The sequence below is a fragment of the Dermochelys coriacea genome, chromosome 3 (genome assembly GCF_009764565.3).
Source record: "Dermochelys coriacea isolate rDerCor1 chromosome 3, rDerCor1.pri.v4, whole genome shotgun sequence".
NCBI classification, from domain to species: domain Eukaryota; kingdom Metazoa; phylum Chordata; order Testudines; family Dermochelyidae; genus Dermochelys; species Dermochelys coriacea.
This window is the reverse complement of record NC_050070.1, coordinates 84749425-84763906: the sequence shown is the minus strand read 5'-3', so window position 1 is coordinate 84763906 and position 14482 is coordinate 84749425. Positions and strand designations below refer to the sequence as shown.

Sequence of the window (14482 nt, the reverse complement as noted above, 5' to 3'; positions counted from 1 at the left end):
CCCAAGACTGGGCAGCACTCTCCCACTCTACCTCCTCCTGCTTTGGCCCCCCTTGTATACATTCCCTTGTATCCCCTAAATCTGCCTCCTTCTCACCCCAGTGCCCTCTTTTCCCCTCCACTTTTGCTAGGGAGGCCATTCATCCAGTTTTAACTGGACAGTCCTCTTTTGGGTGATTTGTCCCCTGTCTGGCACAGACAAAACTGAAGTGTTTTGTCTAGTATTGGACAGCTGATGCCATTTTTAAGAGCACAACACTTTGCCTCCTCCATCATGACCTCACATGCATAGTGTACACAAATTCACGCAGATAGAGCAGGGTGGCATGCTCTTAAAAATAGTGCTTATGTGGTGGGACATTGCATGCACCGTGCGTATAAGGTCACATCAGTGGGGTGGAGCAGCACACTCTTAAAAATGGCACCCCCTATGTGATGTGACTTTGCATGCACATGTATGTGAGGTCACGCTTTTCCCAGAAGTACCAGAATATCTGGTATTCAGGGAATACATGAGTGGCCATCATATACTTTTCAGTGTTAGTCTCTGGTTCCAGTCTAGCCCTCTGAACCATAGAGTGACAGTCTGTTGCCTTTGAGCATGTGTGATGGGGTTTACAGATACCATACTAAGGTTAAAGGAATAGTGAAGCAGTATTGGGCCAAGAAAGCCCTGCCCCTCAGCAGTAGCCTGGCGTGCTGCCTATGGAGGACCTGCTTAAAAGAGAGGTCTGGTGGGGAGAACATAGAGGAGAGTCTGGCTGCAAGAAAGCAGACAGGCTGCAGCCGCTGACCAGAGCCATTTACAGGGAAAGGACCAGGACTATGAGTAAAACTCAGCTGGTTTCCTCCTTACCCGTTTCTAAGGGGGGAACAACTGAAATATGATGGTGAGCTGGGAAGCATCCTCCCAAACCCAGCTGAAGGCCTGAACTACCGAGACTGTGTAAGCAGAAGGCTCATGCTACACCCTAAACTGAAGAGAAAAGAGGGAAGATAGAAAGCGGCCCAGGGGGAGGCAGTTCTGGAGTGGCAGCCAAAAGGACTGAGCCATACCTTGCCTCTCTCCCCTTGGCCTTGGACCCAGTAGAGGGGGAGGGCCAAGGTCCCCCTGTCCTTCTCTTCTCCCTCAGCTGCCTGAGAGACCCAGAGGTCTCTGGGGGAAAGGGTGATGAACAATGATCTGGCTGCTATGCCCTGGACTGCCTGGAGAAGCTGCCTCAAGGCTAGGGTTGCCAACTTTGAATTCCTGGATATTTCATCACATGACATCATCTTTAATTAAATATTAATCTTTAATTTCTGGAGACTCAGGTCAATCTGGGAGGGTTGGCAACCCTAGGCTCAGAAAGACTGACTTTTTCTGACCACTAGGCCTTCTGGCCCTTGAGAGAAGCCTGTTCCAGCATGGTTCAGTCTCACTGAAAACAATAACAGACAACTTTATTAAGAAAAGGAGTACTTGTAGCATCTTAGAGACTAACACATTTATTTGAGCATAAGCTTTCGTGAGCTACAGCTCACTTCATGAAGCTGTAGCTCACGAAAGCTTATGCTCAAATAAATGTGTTAGTTTCTAAGGTGCCACAAGTACTCCTTTTCTTTTTGCGAATACAGACCAACACGGCTGCTACTCTGAAACCTAACTTTATTAAGAGCAGCCTAACTTCCACATGCAGAGAGACTGTAGGGAAATGGTGGCCATCTTGCTGCCTTCAGTCCCATTGACAGTAATGGAAATGTTTGCCATTTTGTATAAGGGAAAATTCATGAGCTGGTAGCCTCTCATTGTGTTACAAAAGAACTGCCATACTGGGTCAGCCCAATGGTCCCTTTAGTCCAGTATCCTGTCTTAAGAGTGGCCAGTCACAGAGCTTCAGGGGGAATGTACAGAACAGGGCAATTTTGTCTTCCCTTCCTAGCTTCTGGCAGTCAGAGGTTTAGGATCACCCCTAGGATGAGGTTTAATCCCTAACCATCATGGCTAATAGCCACTGATGGACCTATCTTCCATTAACTTATCTAGTTCTTTTTTTAAACCCACTTATACTTTTGGCCATCACAACATCTCATGGCAATGAGTTTCACAGGTTAATTGTGTGTTGTGTGAAAAAGTATTTCCTCATATTTGTATTAAACCTGTTTTCATGAGACAGGTTAAAGGAAACAAAATCGCTACAGTCACAATAAAATTGCAAGAGTTGGCAATACTGGATATAGAAGAACAGTTTGCAGGCTACCTGTAATTGTTTTCTGCACTATTGCAGGCTACCTGTAATTGTTTTCTGCACTATTATCTAGTTTAGCACAATAAAAATAGCAATAACAATTCTTTCCACTAAAATCTAATGTAGCTGTTCACAATGTTCATCGTACAATGTGTCAAATACTTTTCAGAGGGAGATAAAATAGGCAGAATGCTCCCTAGAATTGGGTACAGCTACCCTCAAAGTGACTGACAGATAAAACTCATGAGTGGAGGAAAGCAAAAGCAGAGTGAGGCAAAACTGAAATTCAGAAGCAGTAACTATGCAAATATATATATAATATATATAACAAATAAAAACTATGTTAAAGGAACATAGAATTAATGTGAAACCTTGATTAAGCCTCCTTGAATATAGGCATTATGATTCAGTCTTTAATTACAAGATCACATACTATTTTTTCACATTCTGTACACAGGGTGAACCTGATGTGGGGATGAATCAGGATAGTGTAGTTAAAGAGGCTGTTGTCTATAGGACCCCTGCTTCATTTGTTGCAGAAGATGGAAAGTGTATAGTGATTGAGGCATGTAATTTCTGGAAGAGGAAGGATGGTCTCATAGTTAGGGCAGTTGACTGATGCCTTGGAAAATTGGATTCTATCCCTGCCTCTGCCATGAGTTCCGATGTGATGCTAAGCAAGGCAAGCAGAATTTTCCTAGCTTAGGGGTTCCCAAACTGAGGCACAGAGAGATTAATTTCACTATTTTTTCATGCCCAATTTGAGATGCCTAGAACCTGTTTTTTTAAGAGTACGTAGCATTATATAGCATTTTATATGTTCAAAGCACAGATCCCAATGACTTCGGTTGCAGCTGGGAGGCTCAACACTTCTGCCAATCACTTCTGCCAAATTGACGAACACAGTTAGTGACCATCTATGACAGGGGTTCCCAAACTTGGTTTGTGGCTTGTTCAGGGTAAGCCCCTGCTGGGCCACAAGACGGTTTGTTTACCTGAGCGTCCGCAAGTACAGCCACTCGCAGCTTTCAGCAGCCGTGGTTCGCCATTCCCAGCTAATGGAAGCTGCGGAAAGTCTGATTGGCAGAAGTGTTGAGCCTCATAGCTGCAACTGAAGTAATTGAGAGCTATGCTTTGAACATATAAAATGCTATATAATGCTACCTACTCTTAAAAAAACAGGTTCTAGGCATCTCAAATTGGGCATGAAAAAATAGTGAAATTAATCTCTCTGTGCCTCAGCTCCCCATCTGTAAAATGGGGACAATACTATCCTCTTCACCTCACAAGGATGATTTGAAAGTAAATTGTTTGTGGAGCACTCAGTTGCTATAGTGATGAGCACCATAGAAAAGCACATGAGGAAACAACCATTACTATTCAAACCTGCTTTTTTATTTTTAAATTAAACCTGTGATTCTCAGCTAATCATTCCAGGAGCAGGAGATTTAGGAAAAACACCACATATCATGAGATTCTTGAATAAAATTATGAGGGTTTCCAATACTATACCATTGACCCTAAGTGCCCTATACAGAGGGAATAGGCTATTATATAGGAATTTAGCTCACACAAATCCTATCTAGATATGTACTAGTATTAACCATGTAAAGTATAATGAAAACTCTTCAAGCCATAGTTTGGTATTATACATCAAGTATAATTCATGGAGTTTATTTGGTACCTAACATGAAATAAATCTTTACTAACTCCTCACTATCCTTCCAGCTAAGGAGATCTAGATGGTAATCTCTTCAGAGCATGTCCGCATTATCCCTTTAATTAGCTAAAGAGATAGTTGTAGTGTAAGGCACCTTTCTTCTTTGAGGAGTGTCCCTGTTGGTGTCAACTTTAGGTGTCTTGACGCCTTGCACTTGTAATCAGAGATTTGTGGTAGCAGTGCCCAGTTGGGCTGTGCACACACTGTAGCTATCTCGTACTGTTCTGAGCAGTTGCATAGTGTTGCACAGCCAACCATCCCCCAGTTCCTTCTCTATTGCCTTTGGCTTGAGTCGGAGTGATCAGCAGCGCCCTCTCTGACCTCATATAAGACTTATAGTAGATAGTTTATAGTGATAGTGTTAGTTTAATTGTAGTTAGTTTCCCTATCCCCTTGCCTTACTCTAATTTCTTTTTTTTCAGAGTAGCAGCCGTGTTAGTCTGTATTCGCAAAAAGAAAAGGAGTACTTGTGGCACCTTAGAGACTAACAAATTTATTAGAGCATAAGCTTTCGTGAGCTACAGCTCACTTCATCGGATGCATTTGGTGGAAAAAACAGAGGAGAGATTTATATACACACACACAGAGAACATGAAACAATGGGTTTATCATACACACTGTAAGGAGAGTGATCACTTAAGATAAGCCATCACCCACAGCAGGGGGGAGAAAGGAGGAAAACCTTCCATGGTGACAAGCAGGTAGGCTAATTCCAGCAGTTAACAAGAATATCAGAGGAACAGTGGGGGGTGGGGTGGGGGGGAGAATTACCATGGGGAAATAGTTTTACTTTGTGTAATGACTCATCCATTCCCAGTCTCTATTCAAGCCTAAGTTAATTGTATCCAGTTTGCAAATTAATTCCAATTCAGCAGTCTCTCCTTGGAGTCTGTTTTTGAAGCAAATACTCACCAGCAACCACACACCACACAACAGAAGCACTAACCCAGGAACCCAGGATAGGTTCCTGGGTTAGTGGAATGTTGGTGTAGAGGGCTTCTACATCCATAGTGGCTAGGATGGTGTTTTTAGGAAGATCACCAATGGACTGTAGTTTCCTCAGGAAATCGGTGGTGTCTCGAAGATAGCTGGGAGTGCTGGTAACGAAGGGCCTGAGGAGGGAGTCTACATAGCCAGACAATCCTGCTGTCAGGGTGCCAATGCCTGAGATGATGGGGCGTCCAGGATTTCCAGGTTTATGGATCTTGGGTAGCAGATAGAATACCCCAGGTCGGGGCTCCAGGGGTGTGTCTGTGCGGATTTGTTCTTGTACTTTTTCAGGGAGTTTCTTGAGCAAATGCTGTAGTTTCTTTTGGTAACTCTCAGTGGGATCAGAGGGTAATGGCTTGTAGAAAGTGGTGTTGGAGAGCTGCCTAGTAGCCTCTTGTTCATACTCCGATCTATTCATGATGACGACAGCACCTCCTTTGTCAGCCTTTTTGATTATGATGTCAGAGTTGTTTCTGAGGCTGTGGATGGCACTGTGTTCTGCATGGCTGAGGTTATGGGGTAAGCAATGCTGCTTTTCCACAATTTCAGCTCGTGCACGTCGGCGGAAGCAGTCTATGTAGAAATCCAGGCTGCTGTTTCGACCTTCAGGAGGAGTCCACCCAGAATCCTTCTTTTTGTAGTGTTGGCAGGAAGGTCTCTGTGGGTTAATATGTTGGTCAGAGGTGTGTTGGAAATATTCCTTGAGTCTGAGACGTCGAAAATAGGATTCTAGGTCACCACAGAACTGTATCATGTTCGTGGGGGTGGAGGGGCAAAAGGAGAGGCCCCGAGATAGGACAGATTCTTCCGCTGGGCACGAGAGACTGCTGAATTGGAATTAATTTGCAAACTGGATACAATTAACTTAGGCTTGAATATAGACTGGGAATGGATGAGTCATTACACAAAGTAAAACTATTTCCCCATGGTATTTCTCCCCCCACCCCACCCCCCACTGTTCCTCTGATATTCTTGTTAACTGCTGGAATTAGCCTACCTGCTTGTCACCATGGAAGGTTTTCCTCCTTTCCCCCCCCTGCTGTTGGTGATGGCTTATCTTAAGTGATCACTCTCCTTACAGTGTGTATGATAAACCGATTGTTTCATGTTCTCTGTGTGTGTGTATATAAATCTCTCCTCTGTTTTTTCCACCAAATGCATCCGATGAAGTGAGCTGTAGCTCACGAAAGCTTATGCTCTAATAAATTTGTTAGTCTCTAAGGTGCCACAAGTACTCTAATTTCTTTAAAATTAAAAAAAAATAATCCTTTTCCTTCCATGTTTATCCCTCGTTCTCTGGTAGGTACAGCCTTAGCCTCAAACAGGGTTTACCCTATTTTTTTCTCTAAGAGATCAACTCTCTCAGGCATGTCCGGCTCACCTGGCTTTAAATACTGCCTGACTTGCAGATTCTCCATACCAGTTTCTGACTATCACGCTCAGTGTCCGCTGCCTCGGCAGGATGCACAAAAGTGCCCACGCTTCAGAAAACTGACAGCTAGGACAAGAAAAGCCAGGGAGCTCCAACTGCCACTCCTTATGATGGCGAAATCCCTCAGGACAACCTCCAACCCTGAGTCCAGGTCACCCCCTGGACAACGGTCACCAATGGCAGCCTCTGTCAGGGGTTCTTCTTCAGCAATAGCTGCCAAAGAGCCTACTTCTAGAAATGCTACCATAAACGGGTCGCAGACATCCTTGCATTGAGAATTGCCTAAAAGAAAGCAATCTCAACTGAAAAATCTGCCCCTGTAGTGATGGCATCGAAATCGCTGGACTGTGAGGAACCAGGAACATCCAGCACTGAGAGTTCTCGAAGAGCTAAGACCCTATATGGGCAGGCTCTAATGGAGGTTCACACAGCAAAGTGAAACCTTCCAGCTCGGCACCCATGTAGCCAAAGAAGATCTCGGTACTGAGTGGTATAATGATGCCACCCCTGTTGTACCTATGCCACACAGCTCTAAATCCTCAGCAGGGGTAGCTTCAACTCATGCTCCCGGGCTGTTCACCTTGCCATCTCTGACATCAAGCCTCACGGTTCCACAACAATTCATGAGGCATGCAGACCTGATAGTGGCTTCAGTGCCTGAATCTCCTCTACTCGGCATCAAGGGTACCCCATCCAGATCGGTATCAATCCAGCTGACTACTCCCTGCAGGTCAGCGCCACCAATCTCCAGTGATGAGGAAGAAGAGGACGATGCAGTAATATATACTCCTCACTATTCCTCACCCAAGCCAGGATCATCTCATCACCAACCACCTGCAGATATACAAGGATGGTATGATCACCCATAGACACCGCTCCCCATACCATTCCCACCTAACTGGTCATACTGGGATCCATGAGCAAAGTCTAGGGCCCAAAACCGCAATGCCCTACTAGGTCCAGATCAGCCCTTTCACCAACTGTCCTAGCACCCTCAGAAATATAGGAGGAAGACACTGAGGATCCGGAAGACACAGCCAAACATGACACGTCGCCTACTCACCTCTCTTCGTCATCACTGGATGAAACCATAATACCACCACCAGCCGCTATTGGGGATGATTTCAAATACTTTCAGGGACTCTTCAAAAGGTAGCCGAATCCCTAAACATTTCACTAGAACAGCTACCAAAAGCCCAACATAAGGTCACAGACATACTCCAGGCATCCCCATCGGCAAAGGTAGCTCTGCCAATTAATGACAAAATCATGGAGCCTGCAAAAATAATCTGGCAGACACCTGCTACCACACCACCCTCATGTAAAAGATCCAACAAAGCATATTACATGTCAGCAAAAGGGGCCGAGTTCCTATTTACACATCCCACACCAAATTCCTTAGTAGTGGAGGTGGTCACCCAAAGAAGGAAATAACACCACTCCCGAACAACCCCATGTGATAAGGATTGGAAAAGGCTAGACCTTTTCACGTGGAAAGCTTATTCCTCAGCTACACTTCAGTTCCACATAGCCAACTATGTGGCCCCACTAGCAAAATATACACACAATCTGTTATCCAAAATGTCAACTTTTATTGAAAAATTATCAGATGACAAAAAAGAACAGTACAAGGAAAACATTTCTGAAGAGTCTCTGATCACCAGGACAGCTCTCCAGGCCACCCTGAACTCTGCAGACATGGCAGCACGATCCCTCATGACATTTGTAGTTATGCATTGTGCATCATGGCTCCACCTCTCTGGATTACCAAGGTCCAGGCAACAATCGGGGACTTACCCTTTGAGGTGCAGAAACTGTTTGCAGACAAAACCGATGTCTCATTACACACCCTAAAAGATTCAAGGATGAACTTAAAGACCCTTGGCATTTACATACCTGCAAATAAAAACAAACAGAGCAGGTTTTACAATAAGAGATTCCAGTCTATGCCATACTCTCAGCCCCAAAGACAGTACGACCAATGGCGTAAACAAAAACAGAACAGATGTCAGCGGAACCAAGATCAGCCTTCGATGTCTCATTAATCCACCTCTAGACAATCATTTTGAAGGTGTGGTCGAGGGCACGAGACCTCCACGCTCTCTGACTCCAGAACCAAAAACGGTCCCCTGTCCATTTGGAGACTGTCTGTCACCATACTACCCAGTTTGGAACACCATCACAACAGACAAATGAGTTTTAGAGATTATCCAAAAGGCTACTCCATCCTCTTTATTTCTATCCCACCTACCTATCCCCCTTCCCCGGCCCTCTTCAGGGACCCCTCTCACAAGCACCTGTTACAACAGGAAATAAACCACTTTGTACAATTAGCTGCCATGGAACCTGTACCATCACAACAAAGGGGGAGAGGTTATTCATATTACTTTATAATTCAGAAAAAGACTAGGTGGTGGGGGACACATCCTCCCATCCTGAATTTACAAAAACTCAACAAATTTGTTCGAACATAACGTTTCAAAATGGTGACTCTAACCACAATAAATCCGGCATTAGAGAAGGGAGATTTGCTCTTGGCCTCGACCTTCAGGACGCTTATTTTCATATTAACATCTACCCATGACACAGAAGATTCATGCTAGGAAAACAGCATTTCCAACACAGAGTACTACACTTCGGCCTGTCCACTGCCCCAACAGTTTTTTTCCAAGGTTCTTGCTGTCATTGCAGCTCACCTATGCAAACATGGAGTAATGATATTTCCATACTTGGACAACTGCCTCCTATGGGCACCAACAGGGCAAGAAGTGATAAATGCCACGCAGAGCACGATAACCCTTTTCACAAACCAAGGGTTGCACATAAACATGCAAAAGTCCACACTGGTTCCTGTCCAAAAGTTGGAATTCATAGGAGCCTGTCTCAACTGTCTTTACAGCAACGCTACCCCAACAATACTTCCTCACCCTAGTCAATCTAATTTCAACGGTGAGGAACAGCGCACAAACATCTGCCAGAACATATTTACAACTCTTGGGGCACATGTCAGAAACAACATTTGTTGTCAAGCATGCCAAACTCCACATGCGATGCTTGCAGGCCTGGCTTCAAACAGTGTATATACTGCACAGATACTCTCTCAACAGACACCCACAATGCCATGCAGAGTAAAAGACTTGTTAACATGGTGGACATAACCAAACAACATCTGCTCAGGAGTCCCTTTCCAAAAAAGAACTCCAACCATGACAATCACAACAGATGCTTCCTTAATAGGTTGGGGGGGAACATCTACTCAACAATATGGTCCAAGGCCCCTGGTCCCCAGCAGAGCTGAACCTTCACATAAACTTACTGGAGCTAAGAGCAGTCCGAAATGCGTGCAACCACTTTCTCCCTCTAGTCAAGAACAATGCCATCAAGATCCTCATGGACAATATAGCAGGCATGTTTTATATAAACCATCACTCTTACTCCCTATTAACAGAATCACAGAATATCAGGGTTGGAAGGGACCTCAGGAGGTCATCTAGTCCACCCCCCATGTACAAAGGCAATACGCCTTTGGAACTGATGCATCACCAACAACATAGAGATATCAGCATCCTATCTTCCAGGATATCAAAATACAACAGTGGATCTCAGAAACCCATGAGTGGGAGATGGACCCCTGAATTCTCAAGTCCATATTCAAACTATGGGGGTTCCCCACCATAGATCTATTTGCAACAGCTCAGAATGCCAAATGCTCACGATATTGCTCCAGAGTGGGATTGGGACATCACTTCCTAAGTGATGCAATCCTCATAAAATGGGAAGCCCCATTTTCTCTGACCCCACTCCTAAGCAGAGTCATTTACAAGATCAAGCAGGACAAATCCAGTGTCATTCTCATTGCGCCCAGATGACCCAGACAAATATGATTCCCATACTTGCATCAGATGGCAGTGAAACCGCCTCGAACCCTTCCCTTAGTACCTCACCTTCTATCACAAGATGCAGGATGCGTCTGTCACCCCAACCTCACAGTAGTCAACCTCAAGGCCTGGTTACTCCATGGCTGACTGGGGTCAAGAAGACCAGATCTGAGGAAGTAAAAGATGTATTACTGAACAGTCGGAGACTAAGTACAAGAAAGCCATATATCCACAAGTGGAAATGATTCTCCACCTGGTGCCAAGATAAACAGATCTTGCCACAGTTGTCCCCCCAACCAAGGATCCTGGACTATATACTAAGACTTAAAAAATTGGGGCTATCCACATACTCCATAAGAGTACACTTGGCTGCCATTACCTCCTTCCATGACAAAGTGGACGGGGTCATTATATTTGCTCATCCAATGATTAAACACTTCCTTAAAGGCATTGAAAACACTTATCCCACAATAAGAAACCCTACACCCATGTGGGACCTCAACCTTGTTCTACACGGCCTCATGGGAAAGCCATTTGAACTCCTTGCTCTTTGTTTCACTTATCCATGAAGGTGGCTTTCCTTATTGCCATCACATCCGCCAGATGGATAGGAGAATTAGGTGCCTTAATGGCTCACCTACCTTATATAACATTCTTTAAAGATAAGTAATTCTATGATCGCATCCTAAGTTCATACCTAAAGTTGCCTCCCCCTTTCATTTGAACCAACCCATTTACTTACCTGTATTTTTTCCTAAGTCACATACGGATGGGAGGGAGGCCTCACTCCACACATTGGATGTTCTCAGAGCATTATCTTTCTACACTGAAAGAACAAAAACATTTAGAAAATCACCTAGATTATTTGTTTCCATAACAGAATGTTCGATGTTCAAATCATCTCAAAACAGAGACTATCTAAATGGATATCAGGATGTATCCATTTGTGCTACCATAACAACAATCTACAACATCCGCCAGGAGTTCTTACACGCTCCACCAGAGCACTGGCAGCATATGTGGCTTATCACTGACATTTGCAGAGCAGCTACCTGGGCATCAGTCCATACTTTCACTAAACACTATGCTTTAGAGAATAATCAGCATCAGATCCTCACTTTGGACTTACAGTGTTATCCACTGTCAATAGACCAACTCCACTGAGGGGCACTGCTCAACAGTCATTTAAAGTGAAGCTCCCACAGGTACACTCTGCAAAGAAAAAGAGAAGGTTACTCACTTTGTGCAGTAACTGAGCTTCTTCGAGATGTGTGTCCCTGTGGGTGCTCTACTACCCTCCCTCCTCCCCTCTACTTCAGAGTTGCAGGCTGATTCTCTGAGAGAGAGATGGAACGGGGACAGTTGGCTGCACACTACTATGTAACCGCTCGGAGTGGCACAAGATGGCTATGGCACATGCATGGCCCAACTGGGCACTTCTACCACAAATCTCTGATTACAAGTGCAGGGTGTCAAGACAGCTAAAGTGGAGCTCCCACAGGGACACTTCTCTAAGAAGAAGAGACAGTTATTCACCTTGTGCAGTAACTGAGGTTCTTCGAGATGGTTGTCCCTTGGGTGCTCCACTACCCTCCCTCCTCCCCTCTAGTTCGGAGTTTCAGGCCAAATCTCTGAGGTAGAGAAGGTAAAGGGGACGGCTGGCTGAACAACGCTATGTAACCACTCAGAGCAGGGAGAGACAGCTATGGTGCACATGCTACCCAACCAGTCACTGCTACCACAAATATCCTATTACAAACACAGGGCGTTAAGACACCTAAAGTGGAGCAATCAAATAAGGAAGTGCAATCAAATAAGTTTGAGAATCACTGCTCTATACCACCTCTGAACTGTCTTAGCAAAGTGGGCATAGCTAGATCAGAGCTAGTTATGCTCTGGTGATCCCCCATGACTGGAATGGATCCTTAGGGACTTGGAATGGAGCACAGTTCACAGTAACTCTGAAGTTGCTGTAAATTGGGGGAAGTAAAGAGTAATTGGGGCCATCTTTGCCTCTGCTTCTCAGGTCTCCCATGGAGCAAAACTTGGTTGGGCCAAGCATCTAGTGCATTGCCTTCAAACCCCTCCCATTTTCCATAAATTAACTAAACTTTAGTTTTTAATTAGGGCTAGCAGAAAAATTAGAAAAAAATTCATGAAAAATTTATCGTTTGTTTTTGTCAATGCTTCAAAAATGTTGACTATCTGTATAGGCGATCAAAAACAGCATGCATTTTTCATGTCAGTTTTCACCCAAAACATCCTGTTTTAAATTTAGTTTCTTTTTTTGTTGAAAAATCAAAATTCAGAAATGTTTGACCAACTCTGTTTTTAAAATTGTATGTGAAATAACATACAACAAAATGCAATGAACTAGATTACTTTATTGCTGCTGAACTTAACTGAATAAAAGCTGTACCTGAAATGCATTATCTAACCTTCTGGGTCAGTTAAAGAGCAATGTCATTGTCAAGCAACATATAGATATTAATTTTTTCATGGTCTTTTGGGTCTCTTTAGATGAAGGAAGTGGTGTTAACTGATGAGGAAGAAATAATCAAAGCGAACATAGTAGAGAATGAGGCATTGACACCAGAAGTGCTTGATAAAATTGTTCCTGAGTGGTGGACAAAAGAGCCAATCCGGTAACTATTATTGACATCAAATTATTTATCTTTTTGTATAATTTCTTTTAATAACCTCAATTTTTGCAATACTAAGTCCACAAATTGTAGATAAGTAATGAATAACATGCAATATATAATCCATTGGATATATAATATCTTGCAATACCAGCATACACCAACACATCTAAGAATAAAGTATATTCACTTTAGTAATTACGAAATAAAGTATCAAACCATCCCAAAACATCTCAGTCTTTCAAAAAGGATAAGTAGGATTTAGTGAGAATATATTATTGCTAATTTTAAACTGCCCATTGTTTCTAGAAGGCTAAAGTGGACAAAAGGAAAGGAAGTGATAAACAGTATTTCAATGAGATTTCATAAACAGTCCTGTTCAAGAAAGAATGATTAGATAACATATTTCATAAAGTACTGGACACAGAAGGAAAAGATTTATCTCACAGAAAGTTTTCAGACTTGGGCTCCCATCTCACAACTACTTACATGTAGGTATGCTGCTGCATCTGTGCAGGCCACTAGTCCACATATGTGCAAGAAGTTGCAGCATCATGTGTTAAAAGTTAAATTTTAATTTTAATTAATACAAATACAGTACAGACCCGTTTACGCACGAATCCGCTTAACACACGGTAGCGCCATGCCTCCCAGTGCTACCTATTTAACACGCGAGACTCGTTAACATGCAGTACAGGAACTTGCTATGTAGCGCTACAGATTTGCTCACTAACATAGAAATCGACAGGAAGTGCAGAGCAGAAACATATTGTACATCTTTACCGACATTCCTAAAGACGTATCACGCACACTTAGTCATTGTCATGCTAGAGAGATATATAATATATAGGTTTCAGAGTAGCAGCCGTGTTAGTCTGTATTCGCAAAAAGAAAAGGAGTACTTGTGGCACCTTAGAGACTAACAAATTTATTAGAGCATAAGCTTTCGTGAGCTACAGCTCACTTCATCGGATGCATTTGGTGGAAAAAACAGAGGAGAGATTTATATACACACACACAGAGAACATGAAACAATGGGTTTATCATACACACTGTAAGGAGAGTGATCACTTAAGATAAGCCATCACCCACAGCAGGGGGGGGGAAAGGAGGAAAACCTTCCATGGTGACAAGCAGGTAGGCTAATTCCAGCAGTTAACAAGAATATCAGAGGAACAGTGGGGGGTGGGGGTGGGGGGGAGAAATACCATGGGGAAATAGTTTTACTTTGTGTAATGACTCATCCATTCCCAGTCTCTATTCAAGCCTAAGTTAATTGTATCCAGTTTGCAAATTAATTCCAATTCAGCAGTCTCTCGTTGGAGTCTGTTTTTGAAGCTTTTTGTTGAAGTATAGCCACTCTTAGGTCTGTGATCGAGTGACCAGAGAGATTGAAGTGTTCTCCAACTGGTTTTTGAATGTTATAATTCTTGACGTCTGATTTGTGTCCATTCATTCTTTTACGTAGAGACTGTCCAGTTTGGCCAATGTACATGGCAGAGGGGCATTGCTGGCACATGATGGCATATATCACATTGGTAGATGCGCAGGTGAACGAGCCTCTGATAGTGTGGCTGATGTGATTAGGCCCTA

The 14482-nt window shown here is 43.5% G+C and overlaps 1 protein-coding gene across 2 annotated transcripts in view; it reads left to right on the top strand.

Moving 5' to 3' along the window:
* Positions 1–14482, top strand: part of AK9 (adenylate kinase 9) — a 217787-nt gene that overhangs the window by 118234 nt on the left and 85071 nt on the right. For both annotated transcript variants that reach the window (XM_038394087.2, XM_043510793.1), the window contains exon 26: positions 12768–12892. In XM_038394087.2, coding sequence (XP_038250015.1) covers positions 12768–12892 — 125 coding nt within the window. The remainder of the gene's footprint in view (positions 1–12767; positions 12893–14482) is intronic.